General features: G+C 33.3%; 1 protein-coding gene across 1 annotated transcript in view; it reads right to left on the bottom strand.

The window, feature by feature from the left end:
• Positions 1-1,326: 1,326 nt before the first annotated feature.
• The window catches only part of SLC6A3 (solute carrier family 6 member 3), an 83,490-nt gene continuing 64,741 nt past the window's right edge, over positions 1,327-20,075 (bottom strand). The window contains exons 11-14 of the mRNA XM_051969809.1: positions 17,699-17,799; positions 13,676-13,843; positions 9,815-9,886; positions 1,327-5,319 (exon numbers count right to left, since the gene is read on the bottom strand). Coding sequence (XP_051825769.1) covers positions 5,296-5,319; positions 9,815-9,886; positions 13,676-13,843; positions 17,699-17,799 — 365 coding nt within the window. The 3' untranslated portion in view covers positions 1,327-5,295. The remainder of the gene's footprint in view (positions 5,320-9,814; positions 9,887-13,675; positions 13,844-17,698; positions 17,800-20,075) is intronic.

The following is a 20,075-nucleotide window of genomic DNA, read 5'->3' on the forward strand; positions in this document are numbered from 1 at the left end:
TATACTTTCATTATACTTTATTCACCCAGAGGGCCTTGATCACACCATGACCCACAATAGTTACCTATCAATGAGCTGTGACCTTATGTTTCTTTCTGATCATAGCCTTCTATCCTTTTTTCTCTGTTTCTGTCTCTATTCTTCCCTTTGTTTATTTCTGTGTTTCTTTCTCTTCTAACTTGGATGATTCTAAGTGTCGCTTGAGGAAGTCAGAAAAACATGCCAATAAGACCACTATAAATTGATGTCATCTAATCTGGACTAAGCTCTTAATGCTATATATAAATTTCAGATCAATTCTCACCCTTCACAGCAGCTATTCCCAATCTTCTCTTTTCTCCTTAAGTGTCTTATGCCATTTTCTTTCTTTTGTCTTTTGGGAATGACCCTCAATTGACTTTATTTTCTAATCATTTCACAAGGTATTCCATCTTCTGTATTTTGGCTTTTGCCCTAACTGCTTCCATGTCAGGAATGTACTCTGTCCTCATCTCCACATTACACAATCTCTTCCTTCAAGATACTTCAAATACTAGCTTCTACATGAACCCTTTCTGATTTCCCCTTCCCACTTTATAAATCTAGGTATTTTTCTATGTCTGAATTCTATTACTTTAAGTATTCTATACTTAAACTGAAATAAATCTTTAGATTTATCTTCAAATCTATGTCTAGCTTTCTCAAAACAGATCTATCTGCTTAGCAGAAGTGATGGTTAAAAAAGAAAGATTTAGAGTCATAGAGACAGAGAATGACAGAGAATGTGGAGTTCATTGTGACTGAGGTTCAGTACAAAGAGAGCTAATCTCAGAACCAGCAAGATCTAGGTCTGTTTCTATTCTGATTTAGTGGAGTTGTAAATAGAGTAAATCCCTTAACTTCCTTGTGTTCTAGGGAACTCTTAAGATTATAAATTGCAAAGAAGACCCTGACTTGCATTGGTAGAGAGAATTATCTCATCCCAAATTTCCCCACCAATGAAATCAGAGTTCCATTCCCTATGCCTTACGTAATGTAGGTACATAATTTGTAAATTTGATAAATAAAGGCAATCTAAGCAATGTATCCTTGGTAATCAGCATTAAACAACAATACTCAACAAAATCAACATTAAAATATAGTGTATGCATTTAAAATAAATAAAATAAAGTGATTATATAATGTATGTATTTAAAGGAAATAAAATTAATGAACATTTATCCTTAAGGTAGAGTTGGTGTTTTTAAACCTGGATGTCATTAATTTTTTTAAAAGAATTTTATAACTATTTCAAAATAACTGATTTCCTTTGTAATCCTTTATATTTTATTGTGCATACTTAAAAATATTTTGAGGAAGAGGCATAGGCTTTACCAGACTGACAAAGAGATCTATGATATGAAAATGGTTAAGAACTCCTGGTATAGAGCAACATGAATTATATGGTCTTTTCTTTCTTGTACATGACTAGAGTATAAGATCTCTCAGTTTCTTGTTATCCTTTTAGTTTTCTCTACAACCCATCTCAACTCTCCAGTGTGGATGAGTTTAGGACTGCTTACTCAATCAAAGTCTATATAAAAGAAACATGACTGATTCAGATTGTTCTCCATCTATCCCTGAATGATTCTTGTTTTCTAACTCCACTAAGTTCATTCTAAGAGATCTATTCATCATTCCAACAGTTTTCTTTGTTTTCTTGTAATAAACCAAGAATATGACTATAGTGTACAGGCTACCTGTTGGTAACCCATCATTCTTATCATACTATTAGTCCATCTTCTCTTTCTCAAACCGAAGGGCAGCTTAAGAGATGTATTATTTTTCTTTTCTTTTTTTTTTTAAATAGCTTTTTATTTACAAGTTATATGCATGGGTAATTTTACAGCATTGACAATCGCCAAACTTTTGTTCCAATTCTTCCCCTTCTTCCCCCCACCCCCTCCCCTAAATGGCAGGATGACCAATGATGTATTATTTTTCAGTGATTACCTGTACATTAGTTTTCTTTCAAATAGACCTCATTTTAGTGGGATGTCCTATACTCAGGTGTAACCTATCTTTTATTATATAATAGCACCAAAGATCTCATCATTTACTTACTAAAAGATTTGGTTCACTTAAGTGAGAATTTTTAGCTATGAGAAACAATCAAAAATTTAATCAACAGAAACAAATAGTGCCCATTTTCTTAAGGTAGGATGTTTTTTCTATTTAGAATTTTATTGTTAGTAGTGACCCAGACAAGATATTTATTGATTAGTGAAACATGAATCAACATTTATGACATCAAGTTTTCTACACAAAGTACATAGAAACAATAAACTTAAACTGAGAAGAATATATACATTGGATTCCTCTCTACCACAAGCACAAAACAAAGTTATAGACAACAAACTATGATGTCCCACAAAGTTCTTTAGGCATTGGTCCGACTTCATTTTCCACATGCATTAGACATCTGGGAAATAGACTAGTGGGTTCAGAAACCTACAGGTAAGACATAACTAGAAGTTGCTTTAAAAAAAAGTCATTGGTATTTTTCCACATTCATTAACAGCACCTCAGTTTTCAACAGCTATTATACAAGTTTTCATACAAACATTATAGACTCAAAAGCTCTCAACATGTGCTTAGAATAATGACACATGTATTCCTTCTATGGGAAATATCACATAATAAGCTCGATAATTTTTGAAAAATATCTATGATGAGATATTCTTGTTAGGGATATTTAAGTAATTAAGGATTGGAAGTAGCCATAATAAGAGCTAAACTTTTAATCTCACCCCATTATGTAGTATTTCTGCCTATTTAATAGGATATCTAAAAACATTCTCCTAACATTAAAATGAATATTGTTGTCTAGTGTGTACATTTAAAAGAAATAAAATGAATAATTAATACCTTTAGCCTTAAGTCAAAGCTGTTTAGTTTAGAATAGAGATCCTTCTTTCATTCTTTTGTTTCCTCATTCCATCCTTCCTTTTTTTCCTTCCTTCATTTCTTTTTCTTTCATCCTTTCAGATGGTACAGCACCAGAGTAAAATATTATTATTATTTTTTTTAACACAAAAGGTTCTTTCCATTACTAATTACAGGGTAGCATGTTCTACATTTAACATTATATTAGAATCTAGTTTTTATCACAAATCAATAAATAATGATTATACAAGTAAGTTATTTGGTTCTTACAACTCTGAGAGGTACTTGCCCCATATCATATGAGTGAGACTCTGGTTATAAATTGTTAAAAGTTTACAGGATAGCAAAAGACACAGCAGAAATTAGAATCTATCTCTCTTGACAGTACAAATGTGCTACTCTATTCCACATTTTGGGTATGTTTTAGGATTGCTTGTAGTTATAGTATATGAATGTATTCCTCCTTAAGCATCATTGTTCTCCTGTGTCAACATTTTTTTCTTTCAGATCTTTGAATTGAATTTTCATATGTGAATCTGTGATAAGATACATTGTTCTATAATGTCAATTGTGACTAGAGAATAGAGGTTCTTGACCTGAATTCCATCAACTCAAATATTTTTTAAAAATAATTATTTCAATATAATTGGTTTCCTTTGTGTATTTTATTGCATGCATTTAAAAACATTCAGAGAAGGGGGTGTGTAGGCTCCACCAGCCTCCTAGAGGGATCTATGACACAAAAAGGTTAAGAACGCTGGGTTTAGAGCAACATGAATTATGTGGGCTCTGGCTTTGTTGTGCATGGCTAGATTATAAGGCATCTCTGTCTTCTTATTATCTTTTTTGTTTTCCCTACAACCTGTTATGACTCATCAATGTGGATAAATTTAGAGTTGAATAACTCAATCATGATAAATCATCTCATGACCACTGGGAAAAAAATCCATTCAAGCTAAGTCACTGCTCTAGCTATAGAGAATGAAAATACTTGAGCTGTCAGGTATAAATCTGATGGCAGATAGCTCAGTCAAAAGAAGAACTAGGCTATAAGTTGTGCTATTCTGAATTCCTTGGCAGGATATTGGCACTCAGTGTCAACAAATGAATTTTATTTCATCTCTGAAAGAAATAAATTCATAATTTCAGACAGGCTCTGCCAATCAATCTGAACTATTATAATACAGCATTTTTAATCAATATACCCAAAAGGTGCAATGTATTTGTATGACATTTCAAGATTTTGTCTCATTCCACAAGCAAATTACAGTCTGTGGCACGGTACCATTATTGTTACAAAGACAGACATGCAAGAATGAATCATTCATAAATGGTACCATATCTGAAGAGGGGCTGTGATTGGAAGATCAAGACACACATTATGTAGGCAGCTAATATTCCAGAACATGTTTCTTTCTATATTATAAAACTAGGCATAGAATGGCTGGCCACTTCGTAATTAGATGTCCCTATGATGATACACAGCTATGAGATTCACATAACTGTACCTGCATTTGGCAACTGAATGCCCCTTGTGGTTCTGAAATTCTGTTCTGTTGTGTCCACGAGGTTGCTCAATAAATGTGACTTACTTTTCTGTTAACTCAGTTCAGAGCCAAGTCATATTGGATTGTTCTGAATTCTCCAAGCTACTAGGTATAAAGTTGTATAAAGCTAATTCAACCTCTCTTTTCCTCTCAACTAAGTGAAAATGAATTTTTAAAAATCTCTGATCATACTTAACATACATTTGACCTTGATGGTTTCCTAAATATACCACTATTATATATTATACATAATCATAATTCTTTTTTTGGTAGCCTTAATTTTGAACTAGAGATTTTTTAAATGGTCTGAAATCAAGAATTACTTTTATTTGTTGTTTCACATTATCACAATTAAACAAAATGGAATAGTTGGTTTCTGTAGAAATTACCTATAAGTTAGTAATAGACACTCAAATTTGCAACATAACACATTTCTGATAGATATTGACTAAGATATTCCTTTCTCTCCAAATTCACCAAGAAAACATAAAGAAGATGCTGTAGGTTATATTCCTGTGACCTTAAGTGTGATTTGGACAAAGGGCTCTGCATGAATAGCATAAAGTGATTTGCTTTTTCCTCCTAGTAGTGACTGAGCATTTGAACCAAAGAACTCACCACACTAATTGTATGCTATATTTAACCAGCACAGGACAATAACAATAACTTATCCCTTGGTGCAGACACTGTGCAGTAAGAAGAGAAATTATTTTTTCTTTTTTCTTTTTCTCCTTTGCAGTAAAGAAGAGGTTACATAGTAAAAATAGCCTTCCCTTCTCCATCAGTTCATGTTTTGATTATTCTTTCTAAGATGATTCACATTTTCTTCTTTCTTCACATAATTCTACACCATTAGCCAATGGCGAAGCTGAAAAAAGAAAAAAAATAAATTTCCATTTTGAATGGTGCTTTACATGGGAAATCTAAGGAGTGGATGGAAGTAATTGATGCTTATGGTTCTCAATCTTTTTCAGTCTATAAATCATTTCAACAAGGCTAAATACTCAATGAGTCACTTAGCCTACTATCATTCACTATCTGCTCTTACTTGCCAATTGCAAAGAAAACTCAACATAAAATAATAGAATATCAAAGCAGAAAGGGACCTAGTCAGGGGAGTGCTGGTAAATATTTAAAGTTCTCCAGAAAAAAACAAAGGACTCGCTATATCCTTTTAAGTTTAATCTGCCTAATTAATATTTTCTCCATAACTTTCTTAAATCTAGAAAATCAACAAAACAACAAATCAAGTCCTTTTTTATAGCACCTGTTGTGATTTCAAAGATATAAATGCTTATACTGACATGACAATTTGCCAATTAGCTAGTTGGTAGAAGTTAATTTCAGCATATCAATTCAAATCCCTCATTTAGAGATGAGGATAATGGGGTTCAAAGAGTTGAAGGGCCTTTCCCAAGTTTGATAGGACTTTATTGTTCTATCCCTCTGCTTAGTGGGATATTATAGATGCCTTCACTGAGGAAGAGTGGCCAGGCTATTCAGTCAGCGCACAGGAGGAGATGGGATGATATCCATGCTTCTACTGCCAGGCAGGAGCTTCTCCAACTCTTTTTTTTTTCTTTCCATCCCACCATCCTTTCCCATCTTTTAGTTTCTCTTCAATTCATTCTCTTTTTTCACCTAATGTCCTTAAATCAGGAGGGACTCGTGTTTTAAGGTGGTGAAGAAGTTATTTGACTTCCTTGCTGCTTACAATACAGAAAATGTAGCTAAGGGGGAATTGGTGTCAAAAGGTTTATCAACGGTCCTTCTGCTTGAGGGAATACTTTCCTGACTGATTAGGGCCTGTTGCTAATTATGGAACTGGAATAGAGTAGAATTTTATGTTCTTTATACAACTCATAGTTCTATTTTTTAAAAAAAATTCTTGTGATGAGTAAAGTTGTTTTTAATGCCATTTTATTATCTACAAAGATCTCAGAAGTATTATTCTGAGACCTGGCTCAGAACACCAAGGTCACACAGCTGAAATATAAGGAAAGATTAGCATTATTTTTGATGAAGTAACAAAAAGGGACTCTTTTATATATTACAGTCAAATAAGATTTTATATATATATATATGTGTGTGTGTATATATACACATGTAAGTACTTTATATATATTTACATATACATATGTAAAATATTCTGGAAATGGCAGTTATTATTAATTTGTAAACAAAAGTAAAAACATGTGAGTACTTTATATATATTTACATATACATATGTAAAATATTCTGGAAAGGGCAGTTATTATTAATTTGTAAAAAAAAAGTAAACAAAAAAGGGACCCCATATTTTAAATTTGTGACAATAGACCTCTTGCTAACTGTGTGGCCTTAGGTCAACTTTTTGTTTGTTTGTAATTTGAGGCACTTTGGGTCAAATTACTTGCCCAAAGTCACACAACTGGAGTATCTGAGGCTGGATTTGAACTCAAGTCCTTCTGACTCTAGGATTAGTGTTATATCTACCTATACCACTTGCCCCCCTTAGCTTATCTACTCTTAGTCTCAATTTCTTTATCAGTAGTTTTGGCCTAGATGAAAACTTTTTAAACTCTGTGTCATGATCCCACATGGGGTTATGTAATCTGATGCAGAGACCCTAAAAAAATTAGACAATATTAAAAGATTTTTGAACACAATAGCCAAAAATTAATTCAAAATCAAATAGGTGATGAATCCAAAGTGTTTCCTGCAGCCCATGTAAATTCACTGCAGCCTTGATACAACATTCACACTTCGTACTGTGCACACAGGAACACTTCCACAAACACCTCGGCTCAGATTCAAGATGAAGTCATGTAAAATTTTCTTGGGTGAAAAAGGGTGAGGAGTGGTCAAAGTTAAAAAAGTCCTGGACTACATGATTTCCAAGGCCCCTTTTCAGTTCTAAATCTGTGATTCTCTGAGCATTCCTTAGATCACTTAGGGAACTGTCACAGACTAGCACTGGTCCCCAAACCACATTTTGAGAACCCCCAGTCCAGCAAAAGGTATATATCATTAGGAAGTGACTGATAATAACAACAATAAATAGCATTTATATAGTATTTTGAAGTTTGTGAAGCACTTTGCAAATATCTCATGGGATCCTCACGATAACCCTGAGAGGTAAGTGCTATTACTGTTTCCATTTCATAGCTGTGGAAACTGAGAAAGACAGATATTAGGTGACTTGTTCATACAGGTAGCGAAGTCAAATTTGAACTTGGGTTTTCCTGACAACAGAAAGTTAGGTGGCTTTGGAATCAGGAGGACAACAGTTTAAATACCTAGTTATGTGACACTGGGAAAATCACTTAACTCTTTTTGCTTCAGTTCCCCATCTCCAAAATGAATGGGAGGAGGAATGGCCAAACCACTCCAGAATTTTTGCCTAAAAACCCCAAATGGGTTTCCATGAAGAGTTAGACACGACTCAACAATAATAACTTCCTGACTCCAGATCAAGTGCTCTGGTTACAGAACTCCTCAGCTGACTGATGATATATAAAATAAGCTATGTGGTATAGGACTCTGAATTTGGAGTCAGAATAGAGATCTGGATTTGAATTCTATCTCTTAATATTTTACCAACTCATTTCTCTGAAACTCAATTTCCCCTTTTGTAAATGAGAACAATATCCAGACCTTCTATTTCACAGGGTTGTGAGGATCAAATAATAGAGCTTGATAAATTTTATCCCAACTAGTCAAATAACAGGGCTGACCAGTTGCTCTGTATGGCTGGGATCTTAGGATTTAGACCTTGAAAGGATTTCTAAATCCTCAATCAGATAATAGGAAAGGTTTAAAATCTGTATCTCTATTTTATTTTGTAGATTTAAAAGAAAATCTCAGGCATACAAATCAGTGATAATGACTATCTACCCGCCTATTTTAGTTTCTTGAGATTTGATGTATTTGAACAAATAGCCATTTAGGCTTCAAGTGACATCTCTTATCCACCCTATTATTATGGCAGTTCTTGATTTGGTCTAATTTTGAACCTTATCCATTTGACAACAAATATGAAATCAGAACCTTAGCAAATCAGCACATGCACCATTATTGGCTAATGGTAATAGCTAACATTTATATAACACTTAAATCCAGGTACAAATATTTTATTTGATCTTTATAACAACCCTGAGGGATAGGTGCTATTATTTTCTCTATTTTACAATTGAGGAAATGGAGTCTGAAGTTAAATGACTTGCCTTAGATCACATAATTAATGAGTGTTTGAAGTTGTATTTGAACTCAGGTCTTCCTAATTCCTAATTTCAGACCTCTATCCAATACAGATTGTCTAGTTGCTTTGGCTATAGGGATATCTAAAGCAGTAACCATATCAAACATGAGGATAACTCATCTTTCTCTTTATATAGAATCTAAGTCTTTAGAATATACATATGCATATACATATGTGTGTATGTATATATATATATATATATGTATATCTCCATACTCTCATACCTTAATTGGGGAATAGAAAAAGAGAAATATTCTTGCTCTTTTATTAATAGTGGTTTAATCCAAAATGGCTTTCTTTGAAGTCTGGAAGGTGGCATCTATGTGCAATTCTATCTCAAATATTAAAAGTCTACTAGAGTGATGTGTGTCTCAGGGTTGCCTTTAACTCAGATGCATCACTGAAGCTTCTCTCAAGAGGCTAAAATGGAGTATTTAAGTCAAGGCAATAATAGGGTAAATTTCCTGAGTTTAAACTACCCAGAATTGTTCATCTAATCACAGGAATGGAAAGTTTCTCAATAATTAGCAAGCTAGGTCATTGCTCTAATTAGTGTAGCTATTACTATATGTGTAAGTTATTCCAGCAAGATGTCCTATAGCTCTGATTTGATATGTTGTTCTTTTGACATATGCAGTATATATAAAATAGTGCCTTGTATACGTGAATATTAAACAGGTAATATTATGGATAACTAGTTAATATATAGATAACTAGTTATCCATTTTTAGGAATTTTATTGCATTTGATCTCAATAAATATACTTTCATTAATTAAATGCATAATATAAGCCCTCTCTGAAGCCTGATGCCTCATATTTGACAGCTTATATGTAATTTTGGGTTCTCAGAGGCACACAAGTTCTGTTAGATCCTAACAAGTTGGAAAGACATTGGGTATATGCCTAGCAATGAACGTTGCACCTGTTGTCCAAGACTCAGTCTAACTGTGGCTATTGGAAAGTGCGTCACCAGGTAAAAGATGCTTTCATCAGTGGTACCTTGTGAAAGTTGTTTAGAGAGGTTGCTGTCTATAGCAGTACATGCTCAAGGCCAGGAAGTACTAAAACTTCTGCCACTGCCCAAGATTAAAACCTTTTCTTCTCCATGCAGTGATTACTTACAGTGAATTGACGCACTTCCCCATTTTCTACCAGGCCATGTTCTTTCTCAGGAGTGATTGCATAAGCTAATTTCTGAAAGAAATCCATGGAAAATATTAGTTAACATTAGAAGATATCCAGGGCTGGATTGAGATTGCTTTTTCAGAAAAGACATTGATATAAAAAATAAGCCAAACAACAGATAACTATTGGTCTATGAACTGATCAAATTAGTAGCTTACCATCTTCACAGAAACAATTTAATAGATTTTAGATCCATAGATTTAGAACTTAAATGAACCTCAGAGGACATTTAATTTATTCTATTCATTCTATAGATGATAAGCTTGGGCCCAGATCGTATAAGTAACTTGTGCAAAGTCACATTGGTAGCAAGTAGTAAAATCAGGATTTGATCCTAGGTCTAGCTCTAATTTTAGGGCTGATGGATTTAGCTCCCTGTACTGCTCAGCTAATTATATTTAAAATTAGTTCCACCTACAACTTTTTTTTAACCTAAATCAAGATTTTATAAGTATAAGGAATCATATTGACATTTCTTCATTTCATAGGTAAAGTGAAATGTTTCCTACTATAATATATTACTTGTATTAACAGAATAAATAGCCACTTATGTGGTTAAAGTTATGTTCCAAAATAACTTCCCTGATAACCTAAAACTTATTACTAATGATTCATGATTTTGATTTAGATAGCTTTTCCCAGGTATTTTGTTTAAAAAAATGCTAACATCTCTTTGATGAGAGGTCTTCACTAATATTGTCAAGATGATTAAATACTGTAAGTTGATAGGCCTGAAATGGACCAAAAACACACAAAGCAATTATTATATTGTCCAATAATTGGACTTTTGGAGAAAGAATTGTGAATTACTGGAGGAATCAAAAGGAACTTATGCAAAGACCTCCCTAAATCTATAATCTGTTATAATCTAGCTGGCCTAGATAAATGGTTTTCTCTGAGTAAGAATTCCTAGGCTCAAAATGAGAGAAATACATTCTGAAAACTCTGTACATTGTCTCATGTATCATCATTATCACAAAATGGGTATAGATATGATAAATTACAAAGCAAAGCACACACTCCCGTTTGTCAAATACTTTATAAAGAATTTTCCAATTTTCTTCTTATAGTTCTTTGGAAATGATAACTATCTTGCCAAAATCTCAATCTTTTAAGGGAGAAGTAATTACTCCCCTCACTTTTCTAGCAAAGCCAGACATGGTTTGACAGTGACTTCTCTTGCAAACAGATTCAAGAGTAGCAGATTCTTAAATTCATAGATTTATTTATTATTATTGGGAAATCTTGGACTAGACTTTCCTGACACTCAGATTTCCAAGCCAAAGTGCTTCTTATTCTTCTAAATCATTTAAAATTATGGCAGGTAACTATTGGATAGACAGAGTTCTTTTAAAATCATCAATTCTTCAGTATTATTCCTTGATTTTTATATTTTTCTCCCTCCCTTTTATAGTTAAGGCAGTATACTTTCTGAGTGATTTTGAAAGTTCCATGGATCTCTCTTTTTCTTTCATTACAGTAATGTTTCCATATTTATTTGTTTAAGAATAGTAGTAGGAATGAGGTGATTCAGGCCAATTCCAGAAGATTTGTGATGGAGAGAGCCATCTACATCCAGAAAGAAGACTATGGGGATCACAACATAGTATTTTTACATTTTTTGTTGTTTGCTTGCTTTTTTCTTTCTCATGTTTTTCCTTTTTGATTTGATTTTTCATGTGCAGCATAATAAATGTGGAAATATGTTTAGAAAAATTGCACATATTTAACTTATATTGGATTACTTGCTGTCAAGGGGATGGTAGGAGTGAGAAGGAAGAGGAACTTTACAAGGGTGAATGTTGAAAACTATATTTGCATGTATTTTTAAAACAAAAAGCTATTATTAAAAATAAAAAATGCTATGAAGGAAAAAAAAAAGAGGATAATCGTAAGAAAAAGAAAAGGTGGGAATAATATGTGAGAGATGCAACTCTAATTCTTAAAAGAGCACTCCAGGCACTCCAGATCCATGTTTTTCAAGTCTGAGTATGCTTTGGTCTTATAAAATATCTAAAGAAATTGTTTATTTCTTCCCCATTTCATATTCCATGCAATGTCTGTCCAATTGTGTATGTGTGTATGTTTATGAAGGGATGCAATGATTAAGTATGGGGACCCAAGAAGAGAAGGAAGGCAGGAGTGTGATAAGCAAGATTCATTGAGAAGGAAGAAACTTTTTTTTGAGTTCATAGGAAGAGCATTTAGTAATACAAGTTTTGTTGTTTAGTTGTTTTCAATTGTGTCTGACACTTTGTGTCCCCATTTGAGGATATTCTTGGCAAAGTACTGGACTGGTTGGCAAATATAGTTAAATGATTTGCCCAAGTCACACAGCCAGTAAGTCTATGAGATCAGATTTGAACTCAGGCCTTCTGGACTCTAGGTTTAGCAATCTATGCACTGTTCATCCTAGCTACCCCCAAAATCTTACAGATTAGCAAAAATTTGCTACAAGCCAGAACTGACCCTTGCACTAGTGATTTAAAACCCTTGCTCTAGATAGCTCTGTCACCTCATAGAGTTTAACCTATTTAGTTTGTTTTTCCAATAAAACTTCAAGTTGGTTTTTGTCACACAACATAATAGCAGCAGTTTTAACTCTATAACAACTAGGTAGATGGCTAAAGTAATTTTTAAAAAATCAAACTTTGGAATACAATTTTAATTTCAATCTTTATAAACTATATCTAAGCCCCATAAAAAACCCAATGACAGTTTAAGAAGGCCTTCAGCTCATGGCAAGTCTTTCCCTTCCCTCATTCCCTTTCTCCTCTAGAAACACTACCCCACTATTTGTCACAACTGATGTTGAGCAACATCATTTCAATGTTCATTACAATTTTAACAATTTCTAAGAAATATCACAGCATGAAAACTAAGGATTATTTCTAGGAATCTCTAATTTTTCTGCATGTTAAAATGAGCTTCATGTAACTTTAAAGAGAATATTAGGCCTCAATATTGTTCCTCCCCTCCCCAAGAATTGTGTGTTCATAGAATCATAGAGTTGAAAGAGATCTTTGTGATAATTGAATTTATTCTGCTTAATTGGTAATAAATGAATTGAAGTCTAGAAAAGTTATATGCAACTATCAGAACCAAGATTAGAACTCAGTTTTAGTCCAAAATGTGTTGAAGAATGATACTGTTGAAAAGTACACATATAGAATTCTCCATACCAATGTTTCTCAAATAGTTTAAAATTTGTGTCATACCATTGGATATGCCGCAGGGGTCCTCAAACTTTTTAAATAGAGGGCCAGTTCACTGTCCCTCAGACTGTTAGAGGGCCGGACTATAGTAAAAACAAAAACTTTGTTTTGTGGGCCTTTAAATAAAAAAAAACTTCATAGCCCTGGGTGAGAGGGATAATCGTTCTCAGCTGCTGCATCTGCCCCCTACCCCCCCACCCCGCAGGAGTTTGAGGATCCCTGTCAGGTAGAGTGTGAGGTGACGATCAGTTTTCCTCCAATCTCACTCCTACCTGCATTCAAGCATCTGTCCACCTAGATCAGCACTGCCAAGTTCAATATTTATCTGTCTGTCTGTTTATCTATCTATACACACACACACACACACACATATATATCTATAGGTAGATATATACATATACACAAACATGCACACATAAAATATGCACTTATATCCCCTTCTCTTTCTGTTGACTATCGTCTCCATTCTTTACCTTCCTGAACAAAGGGAGAACTGAAATCCAGGAGATGAAAACACATTATGGTCGCTTCTGGAATACACCAAAAAACCCAGTACAGTGCCCTAGACAAAATAAATACATACCTCACGAAAAGATCCGGGTAAACTGCAGAATTTGTAGGTAGCATAAATCGGTACCATCGCCATGGAAGAAGTAGCAATTATCCAGCCCACCACATTGGCCCAGTCTGGAAAGATGTACGTTCCATAATTGGGTGGTCTGAATGTAACAATGCTGACCACCACCACAAACTGAAAACAGTGGAGGGAAAGAGGAAAAGCCAATTTATTAGCATTTATTAAGTGCCTAATATATGTAAGACTGAATGTCACTTTTAAAGCACATAATGCTTTATATGTTAGGTCATTTAAATCACATGACAATCCTGAAAATAAAAAGATATTTCACATGTGGTTATATCCTCATTGGAAATTAAGGTCAGAGAGGTTAAATGACATCCATATTTACATAGCTATACTTATCAGAATTTGGTTTGCTTGAATCAAAAAACAGAATTCTATCTGATATGTCACACACTCCCTCAGCATCCAATTATTTAGCAGGAGAAAATCATTTTACTTTCTAGAACATGTTAGACTTTTTTCTTAATTTTTCCAATAATCCATGTGATTATTCAATTAAATGTCCTTTGTAAAAAAAAAAAATGAAACCAAACATTGTGTGGTTCTTTTAACTAGGTTTCTTCCTGAAGAAGAAAAGAGAAAATATAACATTCTCCATTCTTTGCAGTGCTGGGGTACTATGAATGTAGAATGTTATATATGTTGTCAAATTTAGGTGATATATTGGTTAGTTTTGCTAAACTGCTTTATTTCTCCCCCCCCCTTTTTTTTAAAACTTCTGTTATAAGAAATGACTCTTTTGATAGGAGAAGAGGTAAGTCTACATTAAGGTAGGAAGGAGAAAAGATATTTTTAAAATGAAGATCATGTAAAAACAAAAGCTATCAATATTATTTAAAAACAATATCTTTTTATTATTTATTCTTAACAAGACTACTTCTTCAAGCAAATCTATACCTGAATAACATTTCAGATTTCTAGAAAGTTATTTATAAAATGTAAAAATAATATGAATAAATAGGAAAAGTTGTTAGGAATTCTTAGATGTTTTATGATGACACAAAAGAGTGTGAAGTATCTATAAAGTTGGTACTACAGGTAAATATCCCCATTTTACAAAATGGGGCCTCAGAGAGGGCAAATAATTGGTTTATGGTTGCCCAGCTAATATCAGAAATGGGATTTGGATCCAGGTCAGCACTCTTTCTATTATGTGAACTATAATTAACCCCATTTAACAGATGAAGAAACTGTCACTCAATATGGTTAAAGCTTGGAAGTAATAGCCTTGGATTTGAGTCTAGGTCTTCTGGTCTCAGGTCCAGTGCTATTTGCTAAATGATGAGGCTGTTCAAAAAAAAAAAACAAAACCAAAAAACAAAACCACTGATATAAATGTAAATAAGAACCTGAGGAGCTTGCTTGGGATTAAAGTGCATGAATTTTAGTGCATGGATTTTGCAATTATTTTAGGTGTTCAAAAATTGTTTGGGCTTATTTCCTGTTTTTGGCTATGTTCTGATTAGATGAGGTCAATTTCTCATCAAGTAACATTTTTTTTTCTGGGTTCATTTTATTAGTTACGCATTAAGCACTACATTTATGAAAAAGAACTGTTTTCAACAGGGCTATAATTTCACATGTCAAACAGCTTTGATTTGGTAAAAATTATCTTTCAGACGAGTTGCATTTGTAACTATGATTGAATCAAAGAAACCATCTGGGAGAGACTTGTTCTACATATGTGCCATTCTCAATAAATTTGATTTTTTGAAAATCTCAAATGATCAGCCACATAAATAATGGTCATACACATAAAATAATAATGATTTATTATCCCCTTCTACTACACAACAATCATGTTATTATAGAAATAGTATTGTAGGTTCAAAATTTTGTGATACATGTCTACAATGAGTAAAGTGATAAAGATTTCTTCTGTTTTGGAAATGAATAGCTGTTAAATTCATCTTATGAGACCTACCAAAATCTCTTGATATTGTCTTTCATGTGTCTCACAAAGTATGATCTGAATTCTATCTCTCACAAGTGAAAATTGCCTTGATCTCAAATAAGTCTCAAAAATATTACTTCAAATATTTTTTATGTATTGAAATACATTTGAATGTATTTCATGTATTACAATTTCATGTATTACAAAAAATATTTTCCATGTATTGAAGAGTTAATTGTTAAAGGGGACAGAAAAAATCTGTCAGGAAAAATCATTATATCTTAAAAGTTTAGACTGAGAAATATAAAAGAGAGCTAATAAAAAGGGATGGAATTTCAAATGAGTTTTAGAAATATTTCATTCTTCTTTGAACTTTTCTAATTTTTCTAAAACTAGGGTTACTAGGGGACACAGTAGAGAGTGCTGGGCCTAGAGTCAATTGAGTTAAAAATTGGTCTGAGAGACTTACTAACTATATGACCCTGAGCAACTCACTTAACCTTATATGCCTCAGTTTCCTCATCCATAAAATGAACTGGAGAAGGAAATGGCCAAATCCTTCAATGTCTCTGACAAGAAAACTCCAAATGGAGTCATGAAGAACTGGATAGATATGAAATATTTCAACAGCAAAACACAAAACTAAGGGACAGAAAGAAATTTAGAATTGTTCTATTAATTATAGTATGGTTTTATATGATATGGCTTTTCATAAAATTGCTTTAAATGGTCATCATTTTAGAAATAAAGTTAGCTTGGTTCTGAACAACTATAACAGAACATTCTACAATATTAATTCAGTCACTGTTTCACATATTTTTATTGGGTGCCTATCATGAACATGTTAAAATGCTAAGTTTTATGAGGGACACAAAAACAAAGACAATCCTCGTTCTGATTTGTTTTCTAATTGTTTCACATATGTTAATTTTATTTTCCTGACAGAGTGTAAGAATTTTCCTTTGAGTTCCCCAAGAACTTAGCACGGTATTGAGTATTTAGTGATTGACACTGAATAAATACCTTAACAAAACAATACTACCGACTCATTAGCAGAAATATTCTTTGAGTTATTTTCATAATGTTGACAGGTTTATACTGATCCAGCTGCCCTCTATTGTGACCTCCTTTTGTGACCACTGTTGCCCAGGGTTCAAACTCCATAGGGCAGCTGAGGAGAAAAGCATTTTGTTATTTGTATAAATCAAACTGGACAGTAGAGGGATTGAACTATTGACCTTTACTTCATTATAACCACAATGAAACCATGGGAACTAACCTGTCCTGACAAAAGGAAATGAAGGTGTTGAGCTTTTGGACTTACTTAAGCATTAAAGGATAATTTTCCTAGTTTCCTTTGGTCCATTTTGAAGATGTAAATTCTTCTATTTTGATCATAAATGAGTATGTATAGGTACTCTCTTACTCTGTCCTATCTCTTCCCCAAGGGCAATTCAGTATCAGTTATTTCTGATCAAAAAGGAATGAAGACAGAAGTAGCAAGAGTATAGCCAGTAGCTATTTAAAAAGCTTGTTAGATTAGGATTAAATCTTTTAAAATTTCAAAATCTGTATTTTTTAAGGAAGGCACAAAAGGAAGAAATTAGAAAATAAAAGGATCCAAGATATAGGGCTTTTAAAAACCAAAAACAATATTATATCATTTCTGGAGATATCACTCAAGGAAATGTGACAGGTTCTACCTCTAAATTCCCTTATACACTCCAAATTCCTTCAGTTTGCTTAATAGTGAAACTGAATTTATAAATTAGAAATAATTTATTCCAATGTACTCAATTTATAAAGGAAGAAACAGAAGCCAAGAGAAGTTAAATCATTTGCCCCAAATTGTAAATTTCAGTACTAGATTTAGGACCTAGGTTTATTAGTCCTCTACATACTCTTTCCCCTAATTAAGCCTGCTTCCTTCTTAAAATCCAAAAGAGTGTATCTGTTTGTCGAAGGCAATGAAGAAAGGTAAGTAGTAAAGAGTGATAAAGACTTGTGAAGAGTAAAAAATGATCACACAATTATCCTTTTAAAATGTCATTAAAAAAACATTATTTTACCAAAAGAAAACAGGGGCTGACAAACTTCCAGCAAAGCCGCCAATACAAGCCAGGTCTTCGACCGATCATTTGTTTAATGTCATCACTGAACTGACCAACACCTGAAAAAGAGAGAAAAACATTCAATAATGGATATATATCATCATGATATATAATGGAGAGTCACTGGGTACATTGATGATCATAGGGGATGTGGATTTGGCTCATGAAAGCTGTCCACTTTGGTTGGGGCCTTCTGAAGGCATATTAGACATCTCCTTGATAACTCTTCTAATAGCTGCCATATGACCTGCCATATTAATTTGGGGAGGAGGGAAGGATTACAATGGGAATGACCCAGGGCTAAACACATCTATCGATGAATTGAATTGGAGCAGATGACTCAGAACCTCAGAAATTAATTAACCTGTGATAATGAGACTTGCAGTATATTTATTCTGCCAACAATTACTTCATTTGGAGATCTTTAGTACTAAGTTTCTAAGATCCTCCCTGAAGTTCTCCTCTTCCTCCTCCTCTTTTTGTTCCTGTTCTTGTTCTTCATATTCTTCTCATTCTTGTTCTTGTTCTTCTTATTCTTGTTCTTCTTGTTTTTGTTGTTGTTATTCTTTCTTTTTCATTCTTCCTCTGAGAGGCAAAATAATGCATCTATCTCACAGGTGCAACTCAGACAAAAATGTGAAACAGGCAAAGCCCATCTATAGGTTTTCTTTATCTGTATTTTTTTTTTCTGCCATTTCATTGCCATACCCATCTTTTACAAGATTTACCCTAATGCTCATCTCCAGCTCCTTGGGGCCAGTCCTGTGAGAGTTTACCAATTTGGGGAGGGTCTTATGTTCTAATATTTTTCTCTACTTATCTCCACATCAGATCTTACCCATGACATATCCCTTTCCATCAATTAAATCTTATCAGTGATTGGATCATCCCAATCCCAACATTTCTCTTCTCCCCATAATTCAATATGATGAGTTATATGGCAGATGTCAGAAGAGTTAAATTTAGATTAAGTCAGGAAATGAGTCTCAGAGGGCCTTTCAGAAGGCCCCTATCAAAGTAGACACTTATCATGACCCCACATTCACCACAGCTGTGATTAAATTAGTCAGGTAACTAACAATAAAACAATTCAAACTGAGATACTAGTATCTTAATGTATTCTTTCTCTAGTAACATTTGAATTTCATTATAGCGTTAATCCATAGATTAGTTAATAACAACAATTTTAGGCACAATAGATGGGATATTCAGGGGGTCTTTTTGAAGGCCCCAAACCTGTCAGTTGGATTGCTATCAAGGAGACCCAGGTTTGGAAGTATGTATAACATTTAGCATTTATGGTCCTATATCTTACTATAATGGTCTTATAATCCTAATCAAAGCAATAAATTCACATCATTAACAATCATATATTTCTCAACTATTATAAATGATATTTCAATTTTAAATTATGATTGCTGCAATAATTAAAAAATTTTTTTCTCCAGAAAAATATGGATATGATGAAGCAACCTTAATGGATCTAATATCTAGAGCTATATCTTTTGGAAAGAATTTTTCTCTTGTTTTATGGTGGAAAAATAAAGAGAAACTCCTTAGGCATATGGCCTCAATATGTCTGCATCATGTATTTACCTAATCAATCATTTGAAGACTTCCAATTGGCTGAGGTGAAATTAGAATATATGTAACAGGCCTGGTTCCTTGGCATATTTAGGCTTTTATTAATGTAAGGTACTGCTTGCATGCCAGTCTTTAAGGGGCTTTATGTAGTGGAAACCATTTGCAATGTTCTGAATTAACTGATTGATGGAATAATAAACTATAGAAAAGTACTGAGTTAATGGAAGAATATATTGTTCATGAGCAGAAAATATAAGTGATATTTTGGAGCCCCCTGAAAAATTAATATCCAGACCCAATCACTCTTTTTCAAATTAAGATATTTATGATCAATCAAGTTATAAACATTAATTAAGCACCTATTATAGGCACACTGTGCTAAGTGCTGAATTTAGCATGAGATTAAAGCAATTATTTTTCCCCAAATGTGAATATCAATTATTGCTGAATTTGAAAGTTTCATTATACAGCAAACAAATTTATATAACACTTCTTTGGAATGGAGGTGAGGTTGAGAAGAGAGAGACAGAGAGACAGAGACTTTTGGCATTTTTTTTGGCACCTAAATTCAAAACATATTTCCCAAACTGTATAAATGTTGCTGTGCTATTTGTGAACTTTTGTCCTTGAAATATGGGAGAAATTAGAAAAACTTCTCTAGTAGGAACTTTTTGCATCAGACATAAAAAAAAAATCAGAATATATATAACATCATATCATATAATAATATCAGAATATATAAAAGTCTACT

This window comes from Antechinus flavipes, chromosome 1 (assembly GCF_016432865.1).
Source record: "Antechinus flavipes isolate AdamAnt ecotype Samford, QLD, Australia chromosome 1, AdamAnt_v2, whole genome shotgun sequence".
Lineage (NCBI taxonomy): Eukaryota > Metazoa > Chordata > Mammalia > Dasyuromorphia > Dasyuridae > Antechinus > Antechinus flavipes.